Source organism: Caretta caretta, chromosome 8 (assembly GCF_965140235.1).
Source record: "Caretta caretta isolate rCarCar2 chromosome 8, rCarCar1.hap1, whole genome shotgun sequence".
Classification (NCBI taxonomy): Eukaryota; Metazoa; Chordata; order Testudines; family Cheloniidae; genus Caretta; species Caretta caretta.
In genome coordinates this window covers 92,247,641-92,271,960 of record NC_134213.1, presented here as the reverse complement: position 1 = coordinate 92,271,960, position 24,320 = coordinate 92,247,641, and the positions used below count along the sequence as shown (strand labels likewise).

The following is a 24,320-nucleotide window of genomic DNA, read 5'->3' as shown; positions in this document are numbered from 1 at the left end:
TCCACGGGGCAGGGACTATTTCTTCTGAGACGTTTGTACAATCTCTGTCACAATGAAGCTTGGATCTCAAGTGGAGCTTCTAGGCCCTATCCTAGTAATAATAATTACAAATCTTAGTAACTGGCAAAATTTGAACTCTCCTCCTGTCCTAATAAACATAGTTCTTCTTTGCAGTATGAAAAACTCTACAAAGAAATTAGTTAAACGTTAATAGGAGTGAAATGTAATGTTTGAAGTAGCTTAGGCAATGTTAGCAAGTTGTTGCAAATTATTTCTTTCCCTTCTCTGCAACAGTGAGGAATTGACAGTGAGGAATGTTGTTTGGTACTATGAAAAGTGGGACCAGTTATTTTGTTTATTTTCAAGTCTAAGGCCCACCATTCTTTGCATAATTTGCATTATTTTTTAACATCCAGTGCCATTAGTTGGGGAGCACAATGCAGCCTTTTTCTCCATTCTCTGATTCATGGAGACCACACATTTAGACATGGACTGGAAGTTTTCATTCCTCACATATCTCCGAGATTATATCATGACAGCTCTGCAGAGAACAGCTCTTCCATTTGAATCCTCCCCCACCCTCCTTTTCTTTACTCAAAAGACCTCCTCTGCGTTTAGAGAGGGAGTCTGCTGTGGGATCACATTCTTGTTTGTTTCATAGACAGTGAAGATCCGGGATTATGGAGTGTATGTGTCTAAAAATTGTTCCATTCATCACATTTATCACCCTATTACCAAAATATTAACATAATTCCAGCATGTCAGTGTCCTCAATTTGTTTGCAACTTGCAAGCAGCGGGAGGGACCATTAGTGACCATCTGTGTTTCTTCATTGAATTAGCTAGAATAAAAACTGTGGGCTGATTCTCCCTTGCCCTACATCTTGCGCAGATATTTACACCAGTACAAAATTACCTAAAATGCTGCTGATCAGAATAGGAATATCTTATAATATTCTTACTCTGCACTGGTGTAAATGATTGCACTGGGGGGCAGGGCAATGGAGAATCCAGCCCTATATGCAAGAAGATGGGACATAAAAGCACCGCTCCGCTGCCAATGTCATCAATCACTTGATCTCTTAGTGCTTCCCTTTGTGGGGTTAGGACTTCAAGGGCACATGCCTCCAATGGCCCTCTCAGCAGCCACATGGGCAGGTCTGGGATCTGTGGGGTTGTGGGTGGTGTGGGAGAGGGGATAACTGAGGAATGGGCTTGCCCCCGTGGTACCTTCTCAGCCCTAGACTCCAGGGACATCAGCGCATACTGCACCAGAAATGGACTTTCTCCTCTGCTCTCGGACATCTGCTGGGGCTCACTAGGGCCCTTTGGCCTGCAGCAGAGAGTGTGGGACAACCCTGGATCTTGCAGAGATGTCCCATCCCCCTCTTCCCCCCCCCTTCACCCCCCCCCCCGGAGCAGGGCCCCCAAAGTGAGGCAGTTCTGGGTGTTGGGAGTGTTTTGGATAGTTTGTTTACAGGAAGTAATAATACCAGGGGAGTTGGAAACTGTCTGCATAGAAAAGGCAGAAACAGGCAAACCAAATAATATCAAAGGAGTAGGCCGAGGTAAGAGTCACCCTTTTCCCAGGTGGGGGGATGTTCAGAGAGCACATGGGGTTATGGTGAGATAAGAAACATTTAAATAAACAAGTATCATTGGTTCAACACCGTCAAGGGAAACCCAGTGTTAGTGTATAGGAGCACAGAGGATAATCTCTGTTACCTTCACCATCCCATCCCCTTTCACTCCTAGTGTCTGGACACCTATGTGTTTTGTATGGTCTTTGATCGCATTTTAACCTCTTTGGGGCACATTTTCTTACATATTTACACAGCGCCTATCACAGTGAGGCCCTGAACACTGTTGTGTCTGTTGCTTTTTCCACAAAAATAACAATATGAAGAAACCACACAGGCACACCTAAGTCCTAAATAACCACATCTAGTCGATATACATTAAAGCTGCTGAGCCTAGCTAAGTACATGCTGCTGGTTTGACTAGTTTCACAAACTATTTAAAGGTTTCAGAGTAACAGCCGTGTTAGTCTGTATCCGCAAAAAGAACAGGAGGACTTGTGGCACCTTACAGACTAACACATTTATTTGAGCATAAGCTTTCGTGAGCTACAGCTCACTTCATCAGATGCATACTGTGGAAAGTGTAGAAGATCTTATTATATACACACAAAGCATGAAAAAATACCTCCTCCCACCCCACTCTCCTGCTGGTAATAGCTTATCTAAAGTGATCACTCTCCTTACAATGTGTATGATAATCAAGTTGGGCCATTTCCAGCACAAATCCAGGTTTTCTCATCCTCCACCTCCCTCCACACAAACTCTCTCTCCTGCTGGTAATAGCCCATCCAGAGTGGGTGAGAAAACCTGGATTTGTGCTGGAAATGGCCCAACTTGATTTTCATACACATTGTAAGGAGAGTGATCACTTTAGATAAGCTATTACCAGCAGGAGAGTGGGGTGGGAGGAGGTATTGTTTCATGGTCTCTGTGTATATAATGTCTTCTGCAGTTTCCACAGTATGCATCCGATGAAGTGAGCTGTAGCTCACCAAAGCTTATGCTCAAATAAATTGGTTAGTCTCTAAGGTGCCACAAGTACTCCTGTTCTTTTTGCGAATACAGACTAACACGGCTGTTACTCTGAAACCTCTCGTTATAGTGTGTATGGTAACACCCATTGTTTCATGTTCTCTGTGTATATAAAATCGTCCTACTGTATTTTCCGCTGCATGCATCCAATGAAGTGGGCTGTAGCCCACGAAAGCTTATGCTCAGATAAATTTGTTAGTCTCTAAGGTGCCACAAGTACTCCTTAAATAGTTTAGAGACTAACAAATTTATTTGAGCATAAGCTTTTGTGGGCTACAGCCCACTTCTCTGTGTAAATAAAATCGTCCTACTGTATTTTCCACTGCATGCATCCGATGAAGTTGGTTTTAGCCCACAAAAGCTTATGTTTAAATAAATTCGTTAGTCTCTAAACTATTTAAAGGAACACTAAACATTTAAAGGAACTGTATCCGCAAAAAGAAAAGGAGCACTTGTGGCCACAAGTGCTCCTTTTCTTTTTATCCTGTTTCTATACACTACAGACACTATCAAAATGGAAAAGGGCCAGAGTGAATCCTTACTCTAAATTTTAGTGAGCACTCACTCTCATGAAACATCCCATTCATTTATATTCTTCAGATTTATAAAATAACAAGACGAAGAGACATCTGTCTGATACTCTTGACACCTATGACATATACTTAGGAATTAACTAAACCAGGGGTCGGCAACCTTTCAGAAGTGGTGTGCCAAGTCTTCATTTATTCACTCTAATTTAAGGTTTCATGTGCCAGTAATACATTTTAACGTTTTTAGAAGTCTATAATATATAACTAAACTATTGTTGTATATAAAGTAAATAAGGTTTTTTAAATGTTTAAGAAGCTTCATTTAAAATTAAATTAAAATGCAGAGCCCCCTGGACCGGTGGCCAGGACCTGGGCAGCGTGAGTGCCCCTGAAAATCAGCTCGCCCGCTGCCTTTGGCATGCGGGCCATAGGTTGCCTACCCCTGAACTAAACAAACCACAGAAAGAAACAGCAACCTCATAACATCTAATAACCCTAAATAGCCAGGCAGCAGTGCAAAAATTAACTAAATTCCATTTTTTCTCTATACATCAACTCTAAAAATATTTGCTTCCTCATAGCCCTCCTGAAAATACATGTTCCCTCCTAAGAAGGTAGCATCAGTGGATCCATTCAGGTGAGTAAGTGCTCCTGCAGCATAAGTAAAAATTCTACAATCTAGCCCATAATAAACAACCCTAGAACAAGTTTAAGGCTATAGTGTCCAAGGGCCACATTCTGGAACACATATTAACACTGAGTAGTACCTAATTCCATGTGTAGTCCCATTGATTTCAATAGGTCTATTAGAGGAATAGGGTATTATTCAATGTGCATAAGGCTGTCAGAATTTGTTCTTCAGTTATTAGCATGTACTAGACATTAGTGAAACAGAGTAGCTCTGGTGAATACTAATAAATGTTTGAAAGGTCAAACTAATCCTTCACACATGAGAGTGGCCAGAGGTTTCTACCAGGGCATGATAGAAGCAGTGCAAGCTCAAGTGAAATGTATTATTAGAAACAGCATGGTTGTTTTTATTAGGCCAGACGGTAGCTGTGTTTGGTTAGGTGCAATTCGCGTGAGTGTGGGTCTAGAGGGTGCAGTGAATTATCACATTAGCTTTAAACATATGGAGACTGGTTTTAATCTCACTCCAGATTGTGAGGTTTTGGTTATGGCACCAAGACACCTCAAGGTTTAATACAATTAAAAGTGGCTGGTAATATGTGCTCCAGACAGGAATAGCACTGAGTCTGCAAATCAGGATTGAGATACATCAGTTGTGTGAGCTCAAGGCAAGCAGCATGCCCCAGGGGTTGGTCCTGGGGCCGGTTTTGTCCAACATCTTCATTAATGATCTGGATGATGGGATGGATTGCACCCTTAGCAAGTTCACGGATGACACTAAGCTGGGGGGAGAAGTAGATACAATGGAAGGAGGGCTAGCGTCCAGAGTGACCTAGACAAATTGGAAGATTGGGCCAAAAGAAATCTGATGAGGTTCAACAAGGACAAGTGCAGATTCCTGCATTTAGGATGGAAGAATCCCATGCACCGCTACAGACTATTGACCAAATGGCTAGACAGCAGTTCTGCAGAAAAGGACCTGGGGATTACAGAGGACGAGAAGCTGGATATGAGTCAACAGTGTGCCCTTGTTGCCAAGAAGGCTAACAGCATATTGGGTTGCATTAGTAGGAGCATTGCCAGCAGATCCAGGGAAGTGATTATTCCCCTCTGTTTGGCACTTGTGAGGCCACATCTGGAGTATTGTGTCCAGTTTTGGGCCCCCCACTACAGAAAGGATGTGGACAAATTGGACAGGGTCCAGCAGAGGGCAATAAAATTATTAGGGGGCTGGGGCACATGACATATGAGGAGAGGCTGAGGGAACTGGGCTTATTTAGTCTGCAGAAGAGTAAGGGGAGATTTGATAGCAGCCTTCAACTACCTGAAGGGGGGTTCCAAAAAGGATGGAGCGAGGCTGTTCTCAGTGGTGGCAGATGACAGAACAAGGAGCAATCATCTCAAGTTGCAGTGGGGGAGGTCTAGGTTGGATATTAGGAAACACTATTTCACTAAGAGGGTGGTGAAGCACTGGAATGGGGTACCTAGGAAGGTGGTGGAATCTCCATCCTTAGAGGTTTTAAGGCTCAACTCGGGATGATTTAGTTGGGGTTGGTCCTGCTTTGAGCAGGGGATTGGACTAGATGACCTCTTGAGGTCTCTTCCAACCCTAATCTTCTATGGTTCTATTATTGTAAGTGAATAATTCTATTCATTCCTCACTGTCCTGGACCCTAAATTCACCTGTATTGTTTTTTAATGTGTGGGTAAATGAGAGTAACTAGAGAGCTTATAGTTTTTATTTACATCACAGAGATTAATGTAGGTTTTAGTGAATAGACATGACAACATGATTTTATATGGTAGTAAAGGTGCACCTGATGAATCCACAGAACTTTATGCTCGGCTATTTGAAACCAGGAGAAAGGATAGGCAGTGAGTAAATCATCTTAAAGGTAGATGCATTATACACAGCTGAGTTACTTCTGTACCTTACCGTTCAGAGAAAATAAGCTCTTATATGATGGGGCCATAAATATCCTTAGATGAATTCCTTACTGTAGCTTAATGGTCTCCATTTGTATTGTACAGAGCTTCTCTTCAGGGTATATTCTGTCTGTCTATGTTTAATTTAACCTATACCACATTCACCACCGTGGTATCAGAGTGTATGAACCAATGCTAACTCTTAGATCCTTTGTGGAATTAAGATCTTTTAGGTGATTATCTATTTTAGGGATTTGTACTGCCTACTACCCATCATCACAGTAGCTAAGCATGAATGCATTGGTTGGATGTTATCGGTATTCCAAAGCTGTTTGGATGAAGTGGGAGGGGTGTATGGACTGATTTCTGGAATTGTGTTAAATACACAAATGTTAAATGTTGTGTTAAATGACACAAGGTTTATCTAACATATTATGGTTATGACAATGAAATGTTATCTATGTACTCTAATCAAATCTAGTAATCTAGTCTGAGGTAGGCCTTTCTAATACACACATCACGGTGGTTTCTGGATGCCAGATTTTAGAGTCTAGTAAATCTGTGTCCCAAAGACGCTTGGCATGGAAGGGGATGATTCTTCCACTTGTTCTTTTTTCACTTATATCAGTGGTGATGTGGTTTGATACTGATGTTCTGAGACAGGACAATATCATTGTCCAGGTATTGAGGATACACCATTTGCAGATCTCATGCCCTACCTAAACCCACTTGTTTGTTTACGTACAGTGACCAAGTGATAACATAACACCTCTGATGTATGTATAACATTTCCATTGTTGTCCATAGTCCATCTGTTTGTATCCATAGGGACCTCCACGGGTTCTAGCTAAGGGAGGGTTCAGTGTTTTGCACAATCTAATTCTATTCAGAGGACAAAAGTGTCTCCCTGCCCTGGTCACTGGTGAGGAATTGCCTAATTTTTATAGCCATATATGGAAGTGGGCTGCCAGTAATGACGATGTCAGGGGAGTGAAATGAGCATATTTAGTCACTGACATTTGCTTAAAGTAAAGGGCTCTTTGACTCTCTCTAGACCATAGGACTGACCAGCCTGACCTCACTTTTTGCACCCTCAGGGTTGCTGAAATGAGTTTGCTAAGCACTGCGAGTGACAGAACTATTGCACTGTAATGGGGATTTCAGCCTCCTTGCCCTGTGCTGATACAGCACAGCAAGTCATTGAAATAGCTTAGTAGGTAGGAGGAGACAATCATGAGCTTAGGATATGGTGTCTGTCAATTGAACTTAAAACAAAAGTATGCTGCTTTTGTCAGTCAGTGACGGTACCCAGTAGGGATTCAGGAGGCCAGTAGTGGCTTTGAAGCCTCAGCAGCCGGGCTGTCTCCCTGGCCACAGGGTGAAAGTAGCATTCAGCTTCGGATTAACACTGGCGAAAGGTGACCTAGAAATAACAGGTAAAAGATAAGCTGATATTTTGGCGAGGACAGAGCTGCCCTTGAAAAGCATTTTTGCTGTGCTTAGGGCCTGATCCCAAGCTCACTGAAGTCAACCAGTGTATTTCCTTTGACTCAAGTAGGCTTTGGATCAGGCCCTTCATGAGGTGGATGAAAACCTGATCTTATATACCTTGGACCCTTGTGCAGCTAAATAAAGCTTTATCCAAAAATGGATTCCGGCTATTGCCCTACCCAGTGTTCACTTCTGCACACCAGGAGAGCAATGTGCTCCAGTACTGTGGCATGGGGAAGCCCTGCCTGGCTATGAACATACTGTAAGACAAACATTTACCAGAATATAATGTGATGGCTGCCTAGTCTGGCAGTTGATCCATTATGTTGTCACTGGTATCTGGTTGCCTTGCATCAGTCACATCAGCTAATGCCCTCATGCAGCTCCACACAGTTTTTCACAGCATGACATAACAAAAGAGAACTGATGGCAGAACAGAGCTTGTCTCTGAGTGTCCCCTGGCTTAATTGATTTGCCTGTTCAAATGTGATTTTTCTAAGGAATGCTTTTAATCAATAATAATAATAGAACAGGCCGGGTCCTTCATGGAAGAGAGCAAAATCCACAACATTTTTGTGGTGAAGTAGTGCTGTGAGGATCAAAATAGCATTCCCAACACCCAGCTGATTTCAGCAGCAGTTTTGCCTGCATCAGGACTCCAGATTGAGCCTATGGAGAGAGTCTTCTAGTAGCTGTCCAAAGGCTAGACACCTATGACTCTATTGCGAGGATTCCTTCAGTGGAAACAAGATTTAAAATGGGTGGCATTTTTATGGCCAGATAGGGTTTGATTCTTTGCACTCTGAAGTCAATGGTAGCCTTTCCACTGATTTCGGTGGGTGATAGCTCAGGACCATAATGTAGAGAAGGCCAGGGGTTCTGTTTTAAGATACAAAGGTGGCACCATAAAGCTTTGGACTAATCCTAACTGCTACTACAAACGCTTGGATTAAATTTCTTTTGGTCATGAGACTAGTTACCTGGATGGCAAAGAAAAGCCTATGTTACTTGTGTTTGTAAGGGAGGGGAAGAGAGAAGTCTAGGCCACTATAATTAACCCAGGGTGGTATTTCTATGACAAAAAATACCCCTGATTTTAATGAACACAACTGCTTTGAAGACTGGAAGTTGAGATACAGTACCTGGCCCTACAGAACTTTCTTCTCCAAATTGTAGAAAGACCCGCGGAACAAGAAGTGTATTTTAATTTTGGGTCTGGTTGAAAAATGGTGACAAAAATTCAAAATTTGTCATGAAAATTTGAATCAAGATGTTAAAAATCCACATTGCAGGCCACTCTTCTGAGAAAGTAATTTATTATCACTAGAGAGAGAGAGAGAAGGGTGCAGTGTGAACACAAGCCTGGGAACCAGGACCTCTTGCAGGCTAATCCTGGATCTGACTCTGACTCCCTCTGAGGCATTGAGCACGTCACAGTCTTTCGGCCTGCATTTCCCCAGCCATAAAATGAGTTGGAGGGATATCTGAGGGGTTTGAAAGCCAAGTATGACACCCTTAAGCCTTATCTAATCTTGTCAGGAAAACCATGCCCACTACAGCCCTCAAGGGACATGAAACTACAGATTTATCCATGTTTTCAAAACAGTGCCCAGATACAGCTGAGTGAATAATTGATTTTTCAATGTACTGGCAGTTCTGAAAAATAAACAAACAAAAATCAGGTCAAACTGAACCAAAAACTTCTGCAAAACTTCATCAAATTGAAAAAATCTGTTGTGGGTCGATTCACAGACATTATGAATGAATGACTATGACATTTTGGGCTGCAGTCCAGATCAGTGCGGGGCTGTGTCACCACTTGCCCTGCAACCATGGGTGCCTCACAATGCTTTGCTATTGTAACTTCCAACTTCGGTCTATCACAAACAGCCTGCCAGCGTGCAGGTCACATGCTGTTTGCGTATAGCTGATCCAGCCATTCTGACCCCCAGCAACCTGTCAGCAACACTCCAGTGACACTTTGGCTTCCACCAGCCTTGGTTACCACTTGCAGGATGACCCCAACACATGCCCCGTCCCAGATTTCCCCTTAAAACATGTGTTCTGCACTGTTCAGCCCTCTCATGGACAGTCCCAATATATTAGGTCTGTTGCCTCGCTAAAGGGATCAATATACAACAGTTTGCCACCCTAAATGGAGTTACCCACACAGTTCACTGGATGCATTTGAATTAAACAATAAAACAAGTTGATTTAACTACAAGGAGATAGATTTAAAGCGAGTACAAATATAAGGCATTAAAGTCAGAATGGTTACAAGAGAAATAAAGATAAGTTGCTTCCTAGCACTAAAACTTAACAAACTAGACTTGGTTCAAGATGAAGTCCCATACTACATGTTCCCACTAACTCTGCTGACCAAATTCTCAGCCCAGGGTCTACTCCCATAGTTCAAAGGCTTTTGTCTTCTTAGATGAAAGAGAGAGAGAACTTGGGGTGGTTTAGCCCCTCACTTTTATGGGTTCAGTCACCCTTTGAGAATACCTTTTCCTGAATGTTACTTCCAGATAAATTTCATTCCTGATGTGAGGACGGAAACAGAGTCTGGTGATGAAAGAGGTGCCAGGAGGTTGTTTGCTAAAATGCAGATCTATCTGTTCCTATCCCCTTGCCAAAGAATGGTCACTTGACAGGTGATTGCCCATCAACTTTGATGACACGTGGCTAGAGGCATCCACTGTTCCTTTTCCTTTGAGAAACTGGTTTACCCAAGCTTGTCTGGTAAACACATTTCAAACCTAATTTCAGCTTATGTTCATCACTTTACATATACGGTTGCTACATACATTTCACCATCATATTATTGACCAGCAAGTTATTACTTTTCAAATGATACCTCAAAGGGCATATTTTGTACAAAGATTATTACAATAGTGTGTAGGGTGTGAATACAGGGGTTTATTTGGTCACAATGACACTAACTAGTCACTGGGCCCAGGAATGATTTCCAGCTAGGTGGTTAAGGCACACACCTAGCCTGTGGAAAACCTAAATTCAAGTCCCTGCTCCAAGGCTTATGTAATTATTTATACAAAGTGGAATAGCTTCTGCAGCAAAGATTGAGAGAGACCCACACCAGAATATCCCAGTGACTAGGTCACTCTCCTGCAGCGTGGGACACCCAAGTTCAAACCCCTTCTCCACATCCTGCAGAGGTGGGTGACTGAACCAGGTTCTCCCAGAGAAGAGCTGCCCATTTGTAGATTTCCTTGCTGCCTGCTACAGAGAATCAATCATCTGGTGCTTAGTTGTCGCTCCCTGAGAAAGGAAGAGAGAGCAGGAAACAGTTGGAAGGAAGAGAAGAAACAGAAGGTAAAGGAATGAAAATAAACATGCAGGAACATGCATATTAAAGGCGCTAAAGTGCAAATCAGGAAAAAGTAAAGGTCAGTGGGGAGGGAGAGAGGAACAAAAATAAATAAGAAACCCAGGAGAAAACAGAGACTTGTAAAAGAAGAAAATAGCCATAAATGGGAAAGAGATGAGAAGATCTAATGGGCGAGCACAGGAACTGCCATGCTGACTCAGAGTGATAGTTCCATATAGGTTTTTATACTGCACTCATCATTGTAGTATCTGAATGCCTCGGTCCATATAGTTCTGTATCCTGATCTTTGAGTGGTACCGGATGGTTCAGTGAAGGGAAAGAAATAATAATTATGTACCCACCTCACCAGGTTTTGTGAAGATTAAGGGCCAGGTCCTGCAAAGTGCTTGAGGTTATTCAAGTTTGAAGCTGACAAGTGTTTTTAGAAGTGTATAGGATTATTATTATTATTAGGGCAACTTTCCCAAATAAATCCAAGTGCAGGAGCTGCAAAACATAATCTCTTCTATTTGGGCCCCAAAGAACTTGAAGTGTATGGTTTCAGAAACCTGTTGGCTTTATGTAAGGGAAATGCTACGTTTATTTTAAAAAGGGAACCACATGCTTAAATGGCCCCTCCTGCATGTTAGTCTCTGTTCTTTTTGCAGAATGTTACCCCTATAGCCCTGTTAAAAGGCTACTTGATGAGAGGCCATTGGGGCTTTTGGAAAATTTTGTGCCCTGAGAGTGTGGGGGGAGGGGGAATTTCCCCTGCTGCAGAACAATAGTGAAATAAATGCTCAGTCCAAACCAGTCTCCAAGGTATGAAATACCAACTCCCGAGTACAAGGGAGGTTTAGGTGGCTGGGGTTGTTTCAGGACAGAGGGGAACAAATTACTTCTCCCTGGCCATGTAGTCAATCCACAGCCACTGCTGCACCCTGAAAGGTCTGGCAAGCTAGATGAGAGGCAGAGAGAGGTGTCCAGATACCCTGGTGAGGGGCAGGCAGTCTAAAAGCCGAAGCAAGGGAGAAATGGAGTGGGATGGGGAATGTGAGAGAAGTATGAGGAAAGCTTTCACACAGAAAGATGGAAAAAGGGGACAGAGCCATGGAAGAGAGGTGGTGGGAGAAGAGATGGAGAGTGGAGAAGAAAGAGAGACGTGTAAGAGTTGAAATATCACATAAGATTCTTTTTCATGGTTATGGACCTGTAGCTCACATCACTATTGATGAGACCTGTCCTGGGATTGTACTGAGAGAAGATTCAACTTCCCAGGAACATATAGAACAATTCTTCTCACAAAGGGAGGCATATCTTTGTCAGAGTGACCCTACATTTTGCTGGGAAAAAACCCAGACATTGGTGATGTCTACAGGAAGAAAATCTTATTACAACTCGCAAACATTTCAACAGGTTTCAGAGTAACAGCCGTGTTAGTCTGTATTCGCAAAAAGAAAAGGAGTACTTGTGGCACCTTAGAGACTAACCAATTTATTTCATTTCAACCTCATTTAAAAAGCAATGGTTATTGTCATATTCCCATTCTGATGCCATTTTGCAAGCCTTGCTTTGGAGTTTTGGGTGCGCTGAGATTATAATAGATTCTGCCCCACAAGGCCATCAAAAAGAAGAAGGTTTGCATTTGTGACTGCCCTTTCCTCTCACTCTGTGTGTGTGTGTGTGTGAGTGAGAGAGAGAGAGAGAGAGAGAGAGAGAGAGAGTGTCTGTGTGTATTACAGGAATTGGTCAGAAATTGAGGAGAGGAGGAACTTTTTTTCCCTTTTGTCAGCATTTGAATGTTTCTGTTTTCTTCATTGACATTTCTAGTTTAAAAACATTTAAATCAACTCTGCAGCTGGTCAAAAAGTAGAAAACTTTTTTTTTTAAATGGTCACAAAAGTTTATTCCCATTTGTGTCAGAAATTTGAAACAAAAGGAACCAGCTCTCATGTAATTCTTCGTTTGTTGTTATGAACGAGGTGGCCCGCCATTTGGGATCCTGGATGCAAAGCCAATCACAGAACCGCTCAGGTGAACGAGTATATACTAAAGCACTTTCCTTTGTGCTCATCAATAGGAGCAGTTTAGGCCCTTTTGCAGTGTAAAGCAGCTTCACATAAAGAAGTGGGGCTGACTCGCAGGGCCAAGTGTTAGTGTGGAGATACCACATGCAATCTGAGAGGCATTTTGGAGCTAACAGGCTTTTCCTAGGTTTCAAATTCCATTGCTGGAACCAAACTGCCTGCTGAGTAGTCAGTTCAAGTTTGGGGTGGTCTGTGGAAGGAAGCAGTCTGCTTGGCTGTGAGGCTAAGAATACCTCCTTCTTTGGACAAGACAGTGGTTCCTGATCTGGGATTCCTGCAAAAGGAGGCTGCCTGTGGGCAGCTAGTGCTTGCTGCTGTTCAGGGAGAGAGGACTGGTGCCATTTTGTAAATAAATTACACTAAGAAAATACTTCTTGACTGGGTCACCAATTGCTGCTCCAACTGGGAAACTGACCTGCAGGACTCCGAAATCTGGCTACCACTCAGCCAAGGAAGGAACAGTTGTAAGAGGTCAGTGACATGAGAGAGACCAGATTCTCATGTCAAAAGTTTTCATTCATAGGTTGCTTGGCCCCAACTACCATGGCTCAATTGCTGCACGCTAGCTTGGGCACCAGTGTTTGAAAGACTCCTGTGACATTGCTGCACTGGATTCATTATGCACTGCTGGGGAGAGCTGAGACAGGGGAACAGGGGGAATCCTTAAACCACAGAGACACAAGATTTTCAGGGACTGCACTTTCATGCCCCTTCTCCCCCACACCCCCGACTTCCCTGATTTCCATCATTTAGTGCCAGTTTCCCTAACACAGCCTCCTTCCCCAAAGACTGTCCTGCCCTCCACCCACCCACAGTTTCTCCCTCTCTCCTCAACTCTCCCCCACACCCAGTACATTCTGTGCTGTTCTGGGTATGGAAAGTAACTGTAAACCATGCTTAATTAACCTGTAGGCACTGGTTGCTGTGCACTGCTCCCCAAAAGGGTAAAGTAAGACAGAATGTACTGGAGAATCTGGCCCTAAAAGTGAAAATATTAAAAAATTATTTTAGGCTGATACTGCCTATCTTCAAAACATTAGAAATATCCCACAGCAATATTCGCTTTGGGTTGTTTTGTTCAGTATTAAATCTATGACATTTTTAAAAAAAATTAAATAAGGAAATTCCCAGACCAAAAAACATATTAAAATGGAGTTAAGGTTGAGAGTACAATCTGTTATTTAGGGAGAATACATGATGTTTATCCCAGAAGCAAATTTTGTAACCTGAGGAAGTACAGAGTAAGTTAAAGTTATGTTTTAAAATAAATTCGAACAGGTTAAGGTGTGGAAATGCACAAGTAGGGCATGCAAACAACCTTAACTCTGCCTTAACTGGACAGTGGAAAAAATATGACAAAGAAACAAACACTAAAATACATAAATCACAATTGTTTGTGTTTTGATGCTGTCACAATTATAGGCTGAATTCGTACATGACATAACTCCATCACTTTCAATGAAGTTGAGTCTTCTGACAATACTCTTGGGATGAATTTAATAAAGCATTATAGTATACATTTTTAGTACTGCTAGCTAAATTCCTTTCTTTTATTCTCCTGTTACAGAATAATTTATTCAATATGGTTATTGGGTAATACTTAATGGCAATATCTCAGGTTAAAGATAATTCAGTTCTTTGTACCCTTTCAGGTATCAGCCAGGCCTGCAAGCCTCTGGGTAGTTACTCCATCCCTTTGAGTAGTAAGCTTCAACAGTGAGGAGATCAAAAGCTTGTTTCTTGTTATTGATTAAGATTTAGGTCCTTCTGGGAGGTGACTCTTTAGTGTCTGGAAATGGTGCTCTGCTGGAAGATAACTGTTGAGCATGCATTTAGTCTTTAATGATCCTGACCCCAGTCCCCCTCTTGTCTGGCTTTATTTATGCTACAGAAAATATTTGGATCAGTCTTTAGAATTCAAGAGCTGAACTTGATTAAAGTACAAACACATCCCCTTTCTCTGTGATTTTCCCAGAGGACACTCTCGTGTAATAGCTAGAGCCAAACTTGTTTCCCTTCTCAGAACTTAAAGTCCCTTCCACGTTCATTCTTAGCACACTTCCTTCCATGCACACAACCTGTTGACACACAGAACTCCCCACAGCACACTTTCCCTGAGAGTGTGACATAGGCCACAGTTAGAATCAATGTCAGATCTAAGCCTACAATACACAAGCCAAATTCAGCTCTGACGCAATTGCAGTCACTTCAGTGGAATGACTGTCATTTTCACCAGGGCTGACTTTGGCCTGAGGAGCCCCTGTCTCTTGGTGATGGACTCAGACTACTAGATTCATTCCTTTTTCTCCTCCTTGGTAAATCTAATAGTTTCCTATTGAGACCATAACAATTCTAACCGCCTGTGTTCTGAAGAAATATCTAAAACAATGCATGATTTTATGTAGCATATGTACTGAAACCTGTAGGTGCTGCAGCATGAGTTAAGGAGTTTGGCAGATTTCCCCCTGAATTCCTTTGCTTTTATTGGTACACTTGTACCTCAGTGAGTCCCCTTCTTCATTCCAGTGAGGAGAGCATTGTGGTGATATAATGGCAAAAGACAATTAATTCCAGAATTTTGATTAAACCATTCAAATACTGAAGAACTAAAGTACTTGGTTTGACACAAATGATTTACCAAATTTTATAGGCCAGCTTATATTTGTACATTAGCATTAGTTAGATTTTGACTGCCTGACTCTTTCTGTAGTTTTTTGTTAGAGGTTCAATCCAGATTTGAACTTTCCCAGAGTTCCGAGATATTTAGATGGAGGTTCAGGACCATTGTTCATTTATAACTTTGGTTTTGAATCTATTTAGCTTTTTCTTCTTTATCTATCTGCACTTTCTTTTTAAAGCCTGATCGTGGCAGATAGATAAACTTGCAAGGCACTCATATACTTCATTCAGTGCTGTATAAATGAACAATATACCGCTACCTATTTATCTGTGTTTGGTGGCCCTTTGTGTTCCTTTCTCATTACTCTTCTCAGTCTTTGACAAGCTCCTACTGCAAGTCAAGGATACTTCTCTAACCTTCACTTCTGAAAACATCCTTTCATTTTGCTTTGGCTGCTATGGATCTGCCTCATGTAGCGTAACTGCTAGTGGTATTTGGACAACTCAGCTTGTTTTTTAAATTGATTTTGTGTTTGTTTAAAACTTGAAGAGTTAGTGTAGTGTATTGATTACCTCTCAAATTCCAGGATTTGTGTTAGTAATCCTGGCATTGTTTAATCATTTTATAAAGTTTCTCATCATGTATCCACTGGAGACCTGCTTGCCTCTAAAAAGGGACTTTGTCATCCCATCAAAATGTGTTGGAGGTAACAGAGCTTAGAGGTTTTTCCTCGTATTCTGTAACCTGTGTAATTCAGTTTCCCTATAGTAATTAAGACTAAAACTCACCTAAATACAAAGGGTTCACAAAAGGCCCCCTTGTACCGTATTAAACATGGGTCTGATTCAGCTCCCACTGGAGTCAAGAAGAATCTTTTCATTGACTGCAATGTGTGGTGAGGCAATGGGTAATTTCACCATAACTGCACCCCCATTTACCATAAAGAGAACTAGTTCACTAGTAAAATGTGTGATCTAATTTTCTGTCCCAATGGAGAAGGAAAATAGGTATAAGAACAAATGCAGGTAAATTCAAATCTGACTTTTATTCACACATAAAGGAGGTAAATTCATTTTCGGATACAGTAAAATGAGAGACAAATGTATGGGATGATGACCATACATATTGCTTCTGATTAAGAACCATGAAAGAAATAAAGAGAATTATACAGTAGATTTCAATGTGAAAACATCTGAATAATGAAAAAGAACAAAGGACAGGATCCTCTTTTCCTTACTTCAGCAAAACTCCCACCTAAGCCGTTGAGAGTTTTGTTCAAATGAGGACAACAGGATCACGCAGTCAGTCTTGGAAATTATTTTGATATGCATTGCAAATGCAAGGGAAGGGGATGGGGTGACTCAAATGAGACTTAATAATATGCTATAATGTGACTTACACTTAAGCCAAAAAAGTTAGATCATGATTAGGTTTTGTTTAGAAATAAAAACGAGGATGTTAGCAAAACAGTACATTTTATTTGTAGTAAGTGCTACTGGATCCAGTCTCACTGACTTCATGCTGCACACAACTTGAATGGTTGTGCACAATCAGGGCCTGATCCCAGGCCCATTGAAGTCAATGGAAAAGCTCTTCCAATGGAAGAAATCTCACATCAAGGCTTGTTAATTTTTGGTCTTAATGGGGAAGGGGTAATGAGACTGGAAAGATGTTTGCAGGGATAGGGATTTATGGCTTGATTCTGCAAGGTGCTGAGTATTTCCTGTGAGATGCTGCATTCAGTGGGAGTTGAAAATGCTCAGTATCTCACAGGACGTTCTCAGTACCCTGCAGGATGGAAACCTTTGGCTTTGCCTGTTCCAGAGGAAGGGCCTCTGAGACATACCGTACGTGCTTTGAAAGAGGAAGGCAGAGTGGTCTGTAATTGCTATGCTTGGGCCACTGGAACGTAGGAAAGATTTGCCTTATGTATGCACTGCAGACGGTGCTGGATTCCCAGCAGGGCCCAAAGGGCTGTATACTTCAAGGAGGAGCCCTAGCTTCTCTGATGGTGGCAAGTCACTCAGACTACACAGGAAAAATCTGGCAGCTAAATTACTGCACAGATTTAAATCTGCCCAGTTTGGGGGGTTCCAAAAGTTTAGCATGCTGGAAACTGAAGAACAGATATTTGCCCACAGAGCACTTTCTGGGTGGAACCTTTTATCATCAGAAGTGGCTCTATGGAATTTAAATATGCAACCTTTCAGACAGTATTAACCCATCCTTGCAGAGAAGGTTTATGTTATGATCAAGTAATTTGTCTCCTGTACTGTGTTTGGATAACCTGATACATCACAATTGTACCTCAGCTTCCTATAAATTATATATAGTAGATGCCAGTGGGCCACTGTTCCTGGTTAAGTCAAATTTAATTAGAAAAAATGAGAGCCATACGGTAATTCTGAATACAAGAAAAACAATGTCTGTGTGTTTGGATCTGGCACACTCAAATATTTTCCTAGAACATTCATTTTAATTCTTGCTTCTGAGCACATAACCACACATAAATAGGATTTGATATTTTTACATAATCCACCTGACTTGTTTTTACTGCTATATATATTGAGTAAGCATTGCCAGCTAGTACATACAGAAGGTGTAATAATAAACGGTAAGATGCAAACTTGCAAGTTAAATTAGACACATTTTAAATTGTTGATTAAAAAGAACACCATTATCTAAAATTACAAAAAAGTACGTATTGCTTTTCTAATGTGCTTTTGGTTTTTTTTGTTCACCAACGTGACAGAATTATACTGTGAGGGATAGAGAGTGGAATTCAGTTTTAAGATCAAGGTCAAGTGTGTTAATAAAAGGCAATACAATAATCTAACTTTCTGAAACTGTATTTGAGTCATTTATGGCACTATGCATAGGTTAGGACTATAAAAGCAGGCTTAATGAGGAAAATTATATATTAGGAATGTATGCAAATAGTTGACATAGTTCACTCCCCCAATAAGTATGGAAATCAGCAGTATCAGCTACAATAATTTCCATCTAAATTGGAAGCAGAGTTGTTAAAAGAATGAACCTTTTGTTATCCATTCCCCATTCCGACAAATGCTATTTTCCATTTCCTTTATTTAGCCAAAGACCGGCTCTGCTCTATGTGGGCTTGGAGAAGCTCTGCAATTTCCATGTGGGCAGATTTCAGAGCGACAGACAGAGCAGAATTACCACTCTACATGGGAAAGAAAGAAAATGAATTTATTATGCAAATCTTTAAAATAAAAATCTTACTGGACAGCTAAGGGTTAATGTCAGTGTTGAATGTGGAGAATTGCATGTGCCAGTTCTACTAATGGGAAAAGGGGTTGCATGCATTACAGTGACAAAACTGCCCATAACATCAAAATGGCCTAATCATTCATAGAGTCATATAGTCCAAAGCCAGAAGGATCACTAGATCATCTAGTTTGGCCTCCTATATATCACAGGCCACCAATACCACCCAGCACCCACACACTAAACCCAACAACTAAAATGAAAGCAAAGCATTACAGCCCACAGAATAATACCAGACTATTATGTGCCACAGGCAGAGAGAAGGACTGAAGGGGACAAGTGCTCAAGGCCCCAGCAATGACAGAGAAATGATTCAATGAGATATACTCAAATGATCCTGCCAAGAGACCCACACCCACATGTAGCAAAAGAAGGTAAAAGAATAAAACCATGGTGACTGCCAATCTGACCTAGTGAAAATTCCTTCCTGACCCCACGTATGGCAATAAGTTAGGCCCTGAGCGTGTCAGCAAGAACCAGCCAGCCGAGCACCTGAGAGAGAGAGAATGCTGGCAGCCGCCTCAGGGCCCTGGCCCTCCCTGCCCAATGTCCCATCTCCAGACATGGTCATCGCTGATGCTTCTGGGGAAGGAGAAAATAGTTTTCAAATGCCAGATGTTTCTCCCTTTTGTCTGTCTTCCTGAGAAAAGCATCAATTGTAAGGAGATGTGTGTGAATCTGAACATAGTCTCTCATCACAGTATTTAGCAGGCTGCCAATCTTAGTTACCAGAGCAGCTGCTTTATCTCAGTAGCTGACTACCCAAAATTCAGATGAGTTGTGGAGAGAGATTGTTATAATCTCCACTTGTGTATGTTTAAATTAAACAAAAGACATTACATTTGGTGTTCAGCTTATGGTCATGACACTGGGCTCTCCTTCCTGAAGTTGGTCAACTTGATTTATCAGCAGAAGACAATTTTTGCCAGCTTGCTAGGTCTAATTAATCTGTTTCTAATGAATTCATCATGGTCGTATCTTGCCCAATTTTGGGTGCTGTCAGCAATGACTATTCCCCATTAAATAATGTCTGAATTAAGAAAAATTGTATTTAGAGTATGCTTGTATTTGTCTCCATTTGAGTGTGTATGTGTAAACTACCTATTGCCACACAGATTGAATACATAGATCAGTATACTGTATTAATCTCAGATAGCTAGCCCTGCCCATATGTTCCTGTCTGCTCTTTCACCCTCCTCTGGCATCATCTTGAAACAATGCTGCTCTCTGGTAATGAAGGCTGTGAAATTCATCCTGGATAATTTGGTTCTTGAAGAGACAGTGTGTGATCATCCTCCTTACATACGAACAAAACCAATGCATACAACTACTGAGAAATTCCACACTTAAAGCCACTGTATATAATTCCTCTGAAACTTCATCAGTTAGTTGGCAGTGTGGTGTGCTGCCAGCTTACAATTGGTCTGGCTATTAAACATTGAATTGTGTTTATGTAAATGACATTGTTCAGTCCTTGTCACAGTACCGAAAGCTGTAAATGTATAAGCAATGCACTGGGGTTTTCAAATGTTCCTTAACTAAATAAGAGACTGATTCACATGTTGTGCTGCTACTGAAGACTATACTCCCAAGGCTGAAATGAGATTTTTAAATGTGCTAATGTGGTCTTTGCCAAGGCAGTAGTTTCCTTTCCAGCCAGATGATCTATCCAACTTAGGAGTGGGTGAAAAGGGAGGACTTGGACAATTTGATATATATCGCTGATAGGGCTTTTGTTGCAAGGCTCTCTCTTGACAAGATCCTAAGAGCTCACTTCTGCCTTTCAGATACATTGGTGCAACTCTCAGTCATTTAAATCTGTGTATTCAAAGGGCAGAACTGGGCCCTGATGTGTTTTTCAAATCACTTCATGTCTTGGTGATTGCTGTCTGGACATTAAATGGCATGCTATGTGCTAGCCTATTTAAGGGATTAATGGAAAAACTCCCATTGACTTCAACTGAGCCAGGGTTTCACCCTATATATTATTAACAAGTTTTAATACATCTTGAACAAAATTTCCAACGAGGTTGACTTCCTTTTTATGGGTGCAACTTGCACCTACAAAATTTGTACCCATATTTTTGCACCCACAGGAGAAATCTGTGTATCTGTACCTCTAATTTGGCTGCAGGTGCCCGTCAGGTAGTTTGAACTGCAACCACCCTGCAGCAGCACTGCACTGTGTGTTAGTTCAAAACCCACAGCTGAATATTTCACCTCTAAAAAGCAAGGTGTGACCTATTCTCTATAAAAAAAATGTACCCCTTTGCGTCTGTAGGTGTGCTGTGCATAAATATTTCCCCTTTGTGATTCTTTGACATGATCATGACGCAAGGGTTCTTTCTGCTGGAGCTGAGAAGATCATTCAGAGGTATGCAGCACCCACCCATTGACTTCAATAGGAATTGTGAGTATTCAGGGCCACAGGAAATCAGGCCACAATGCCTAAATATTAGAGCTGAGCAAAAAAGTAGAGAGTTTGTCATGAGAAATGTTCATTTTGGGCAGAAATTTGACCACCAAAATATTCTGGCCAAGAACTGAAATATTTTTATTTGAAAACGCTGCTCTGATTCCTCATGGGAGTTGTAGTTCAGATGACTCAAGCTCCAGTTCTCCTCCGTTGGCTGAGCTCCTGGCCTGGCCTGCACCTCCCATGGTGACTAAAGAGTTTCCCTGCATGGAGAGGAGAAGTGGTGCAACACGGGAGTCCCTGGCTGTGGTGCATCATGGAAGATTGTGAGGGACTAGTGTACGTCTGTATGTTCCTACATCAGATTACAAACTTAATTTTGTTTTGTGAGTGCCATTTTGATTGCCTACACTTTTGCCTTTTACCCTCCATCTTCTGCTAAGACCTCCAGGGAGGAGTCATGAGAAATTCTTGCAGCTAGCAGATGGTTAACAATCCAGGGTCATTTACTGAGATGGTCTCCCATTCAAATACATGCAGCCCAAGACAATGACCTAGATGCTGCCTGAGGAACCAGTTCAGCTAGGTGAGTTTGTAACCAAGCAGTGGATCACCTGATGAGGGATTTGAAGTCACTGAGGAGACTTGGGGTGGTGTGGGGCCTGGAACCTTATAAAAGGGAGGCTCTCTCATTGGCTGTTACAAATGGCAAGTCAGCATTCTGAGGAAGAAAGTGCATTTTTCAGTTGTGACCCTCTGTACATGGGTGGGTACACTCAATTAGTTGACTCTAATAGGTGCAGTTGCTTTCAATGGCCCTGTCAAGTGGAGAATCGGACATTTGATTATGTGCCAAGTTTTTACATAAAACTATATGGTTATAACGAAGCTGTGGTCGCTTAACATAATATTTTTCTGTGGTTTGAGCAGTGCATCATAATGCTGGAATAAAACTCTAAGCCAGAGTGGATCTTCCTCATTATTTTCAAGATGTTTTTACACTTCTAATTATCTGATAAATGCCAATGGGACACGTATTATTGTTTGTAACCTGCTTGTTGTCTGTAACCCACAGTGACAAATGCAAAGGGCTGCATCCAGGCATACTGAACATGTACAAAATAGGAAACATCTTGAGCCGCATGCTCGCAACCGAGGTGTTACTTATTATGGTATTTGAAAGAGATAAAGGCCTAAGCTGGAATCTTTTTTTCTCACTCTCTCTGACACACCCTTTCGTATACCAAAACTCCATCACAAGATGCTGCTGTAGTTCATTAGTATTGTACTTACATGTTCACCATATTGTATATTGACCCCTGTCTTAAGCAAATGCTCAATAAACTGAAAAAAAAAAAGGTTTTTTGCTTAATGGAACTGACCTCCTACAGATCCTGGAGTACAACTGTAGTTAGTACATTTGGGGGTGGTCTATGAAGGCAGGAGCTTGTCTGTTAAAGCAGGTTTCATTGCACTTCTAAGTATGCAATTGTGCAGCTTGGCTTGGAATTGATAATTGAGTTAAAACGCGGGTTACTTATCCTCCAAATCCTTAAACTGATCCAGTCCCCTTTATCTGTGAGACAGGCAAGGCACAGAGCCAAAGCCCACTCATTAACATGTTTGATAAGGGAGATACTTTGGTTTCCTGGAGGTGTCTAGTGTCTGCTCCAGTTCTAAGGCAAGAAAGCCATATGGTTTCTTTAAATATTCACTAACTGCCTCCTGGCAGTGACTGAGTGTGTATATTTTTTACGGTACATGCTGCAACCACCAGTTTCCCTTACCTTGTCCGTTAATGTAGTGTTACAAGCAGGGTGAGCCAGAAGAAGCTTCGCGATCTCAGCATTACCATGCTGACAGGCAACCATCAGTGCTGATGTTCCATTATCATCCTGCTGGTTTATGTCAGCCTTGCAAGACAACAAGGCTTTCACCATATCTCCCCTGTCATGGCTGACACCTAATATTAAGGCTGTCTGGCCTCCCTAGGAATATCGCAACACAGACCAAACACAATGACATACCCATCAAGGAAATGTAACTTATTTACACAATCTAATCATTCAAATAGCATAACAGTCTTGCTTGGAACACAGGTAGCCCTACAGCAGATGCTGTAACAAATCCGTGGCCATTTATAACTTCAGAGTTGACTCTTCTACATGTCATGGCTCCTCAGAACTTCACTGTGACAGCAAGGCTAAAACTCACATCTGATCTGCATGCTCCAAAAGCTACGGCCCTGCCACTAGATTTATTGGAGATTATCCATTAGCTATTAGCTGCATAGGGCTTATGACATGCAGTTCCAGTTCCATCCTGCAGTCAGAGGTGATACATGATAGTCTGCTCAGTACCATTTTGTCAGAGGTGTGAAATTGGGAAGCAAATTACAGTGGGACCTCTCACCGTGACTTGAGCACTGTAGTGTGTCAAAAGCCCCCCTTGCAATCTAGATCATCTGGCCCTGGCCAAACTGGCCATTTCTTTTATTTTTATTGACAGTGTAAATATAAAGCTATAACGGCAAAGTAAACTAGTGAAACCTAAAGTGAGAAGAGCCTGGTTTCCCTTTACACGAAGGTCCTTAGAATTACATTTATAACCACACTAACACTGCCTTTACGCTGCCAGAGCAAAAAGAACACACGACGGAGTAGTGTCAAGGAACCTTAGTGTAAATGAGAATCAGGCCCAGAAAAGTTTACACAACTATGACTAAATAATCATGTGTAGTGATATTGTCTCAAAAATAATTATTCTGAGGTGTCCTGATAGTTCACCCCTGAACCACTGCCCCTCCTGATAGTGGTTCATATTCTGTTTTTTTTTCGGTTACTTTAATTCACTTTCATTTCTTAGACTCTTATTTCAGATTTTAACCATTGTTTAGCAAGCAGTTGGGAGTCAGAAAAAGCAAATGTTTGCATCTGAGCCTGCAAGGTTCTGCATCTCAATTCCCACCCAATAGTAGCTGAAGGCACTTAGCTGCATGTGGAAGATGCTCAGTATAGTGAAGGATCAGGCCCTCTGAGTTTTCCTTCAAGTACTTTAATTAGCAACTGATTAATTGATTGATACTTGTACATAAAAGCATGGATTGAGAAGCAGCATTGGGATGGGCAAAATCCAGAAGATTTAATTAGTCACAGTGGATTGCAGAGTTTGGCTGAATATGTTGCTTTAACTTTCTAATCTGGCAACTTCAATATAATATGCATACTAACACACATAATCTTGCTTCTCAAATTCATGAACATAAGAACGGCCATACTGGGTCAGACCAAAGGTCCGTCTAGTCCAGTATCCTGTCTTCCAACATTGGCCAATACCAGGTGCCCCAAAAGGAATGAACAGAACAGGTAATCGTCAAGTGATCCATCCCTT

General features: G+C 41.6%; 1 protein-coding gene across 8 annotated transcripts in view; it reads right to left on the bottom strand.

The window, feature by feature from the left end:
• Positions 1–16,249: 16,249 nt before the first annotated feature.
• Positions 16,250–24,320, bottom strand: part of KANK4 (KN motif and ankyrin repeat domains 4) — a 56,874-nt gene continuing 48,803 nt past the window's right edge. For 7 of the 8 annotated variants that reach the window (XM_075131788.1, XM_048861517.2, XM_048861518.2 and 4 more), the window contains 3 exons: positions 22,718–22,918; positions 22,224–22,274; positions 16,250–18,410 (listed from right to left, as the gene is read on the bottom strand). In XM_075131788.1, coding sequence (XP_074987889.1) covers positions 18,309–18,410; positions 22,224–22,274; positions 22,718–22,918 — 354 coding nt within the window. In that variant the 3' untranslated portion in view covers positions 16,250–18,308. The remainder of the gene's footprint in view (positions 18,411–22,223; positions 22,275–22,717; positions 22,919–24,320) is intronic. The other variant, XM_075131789.1, reaches the window with a different exon arrangement.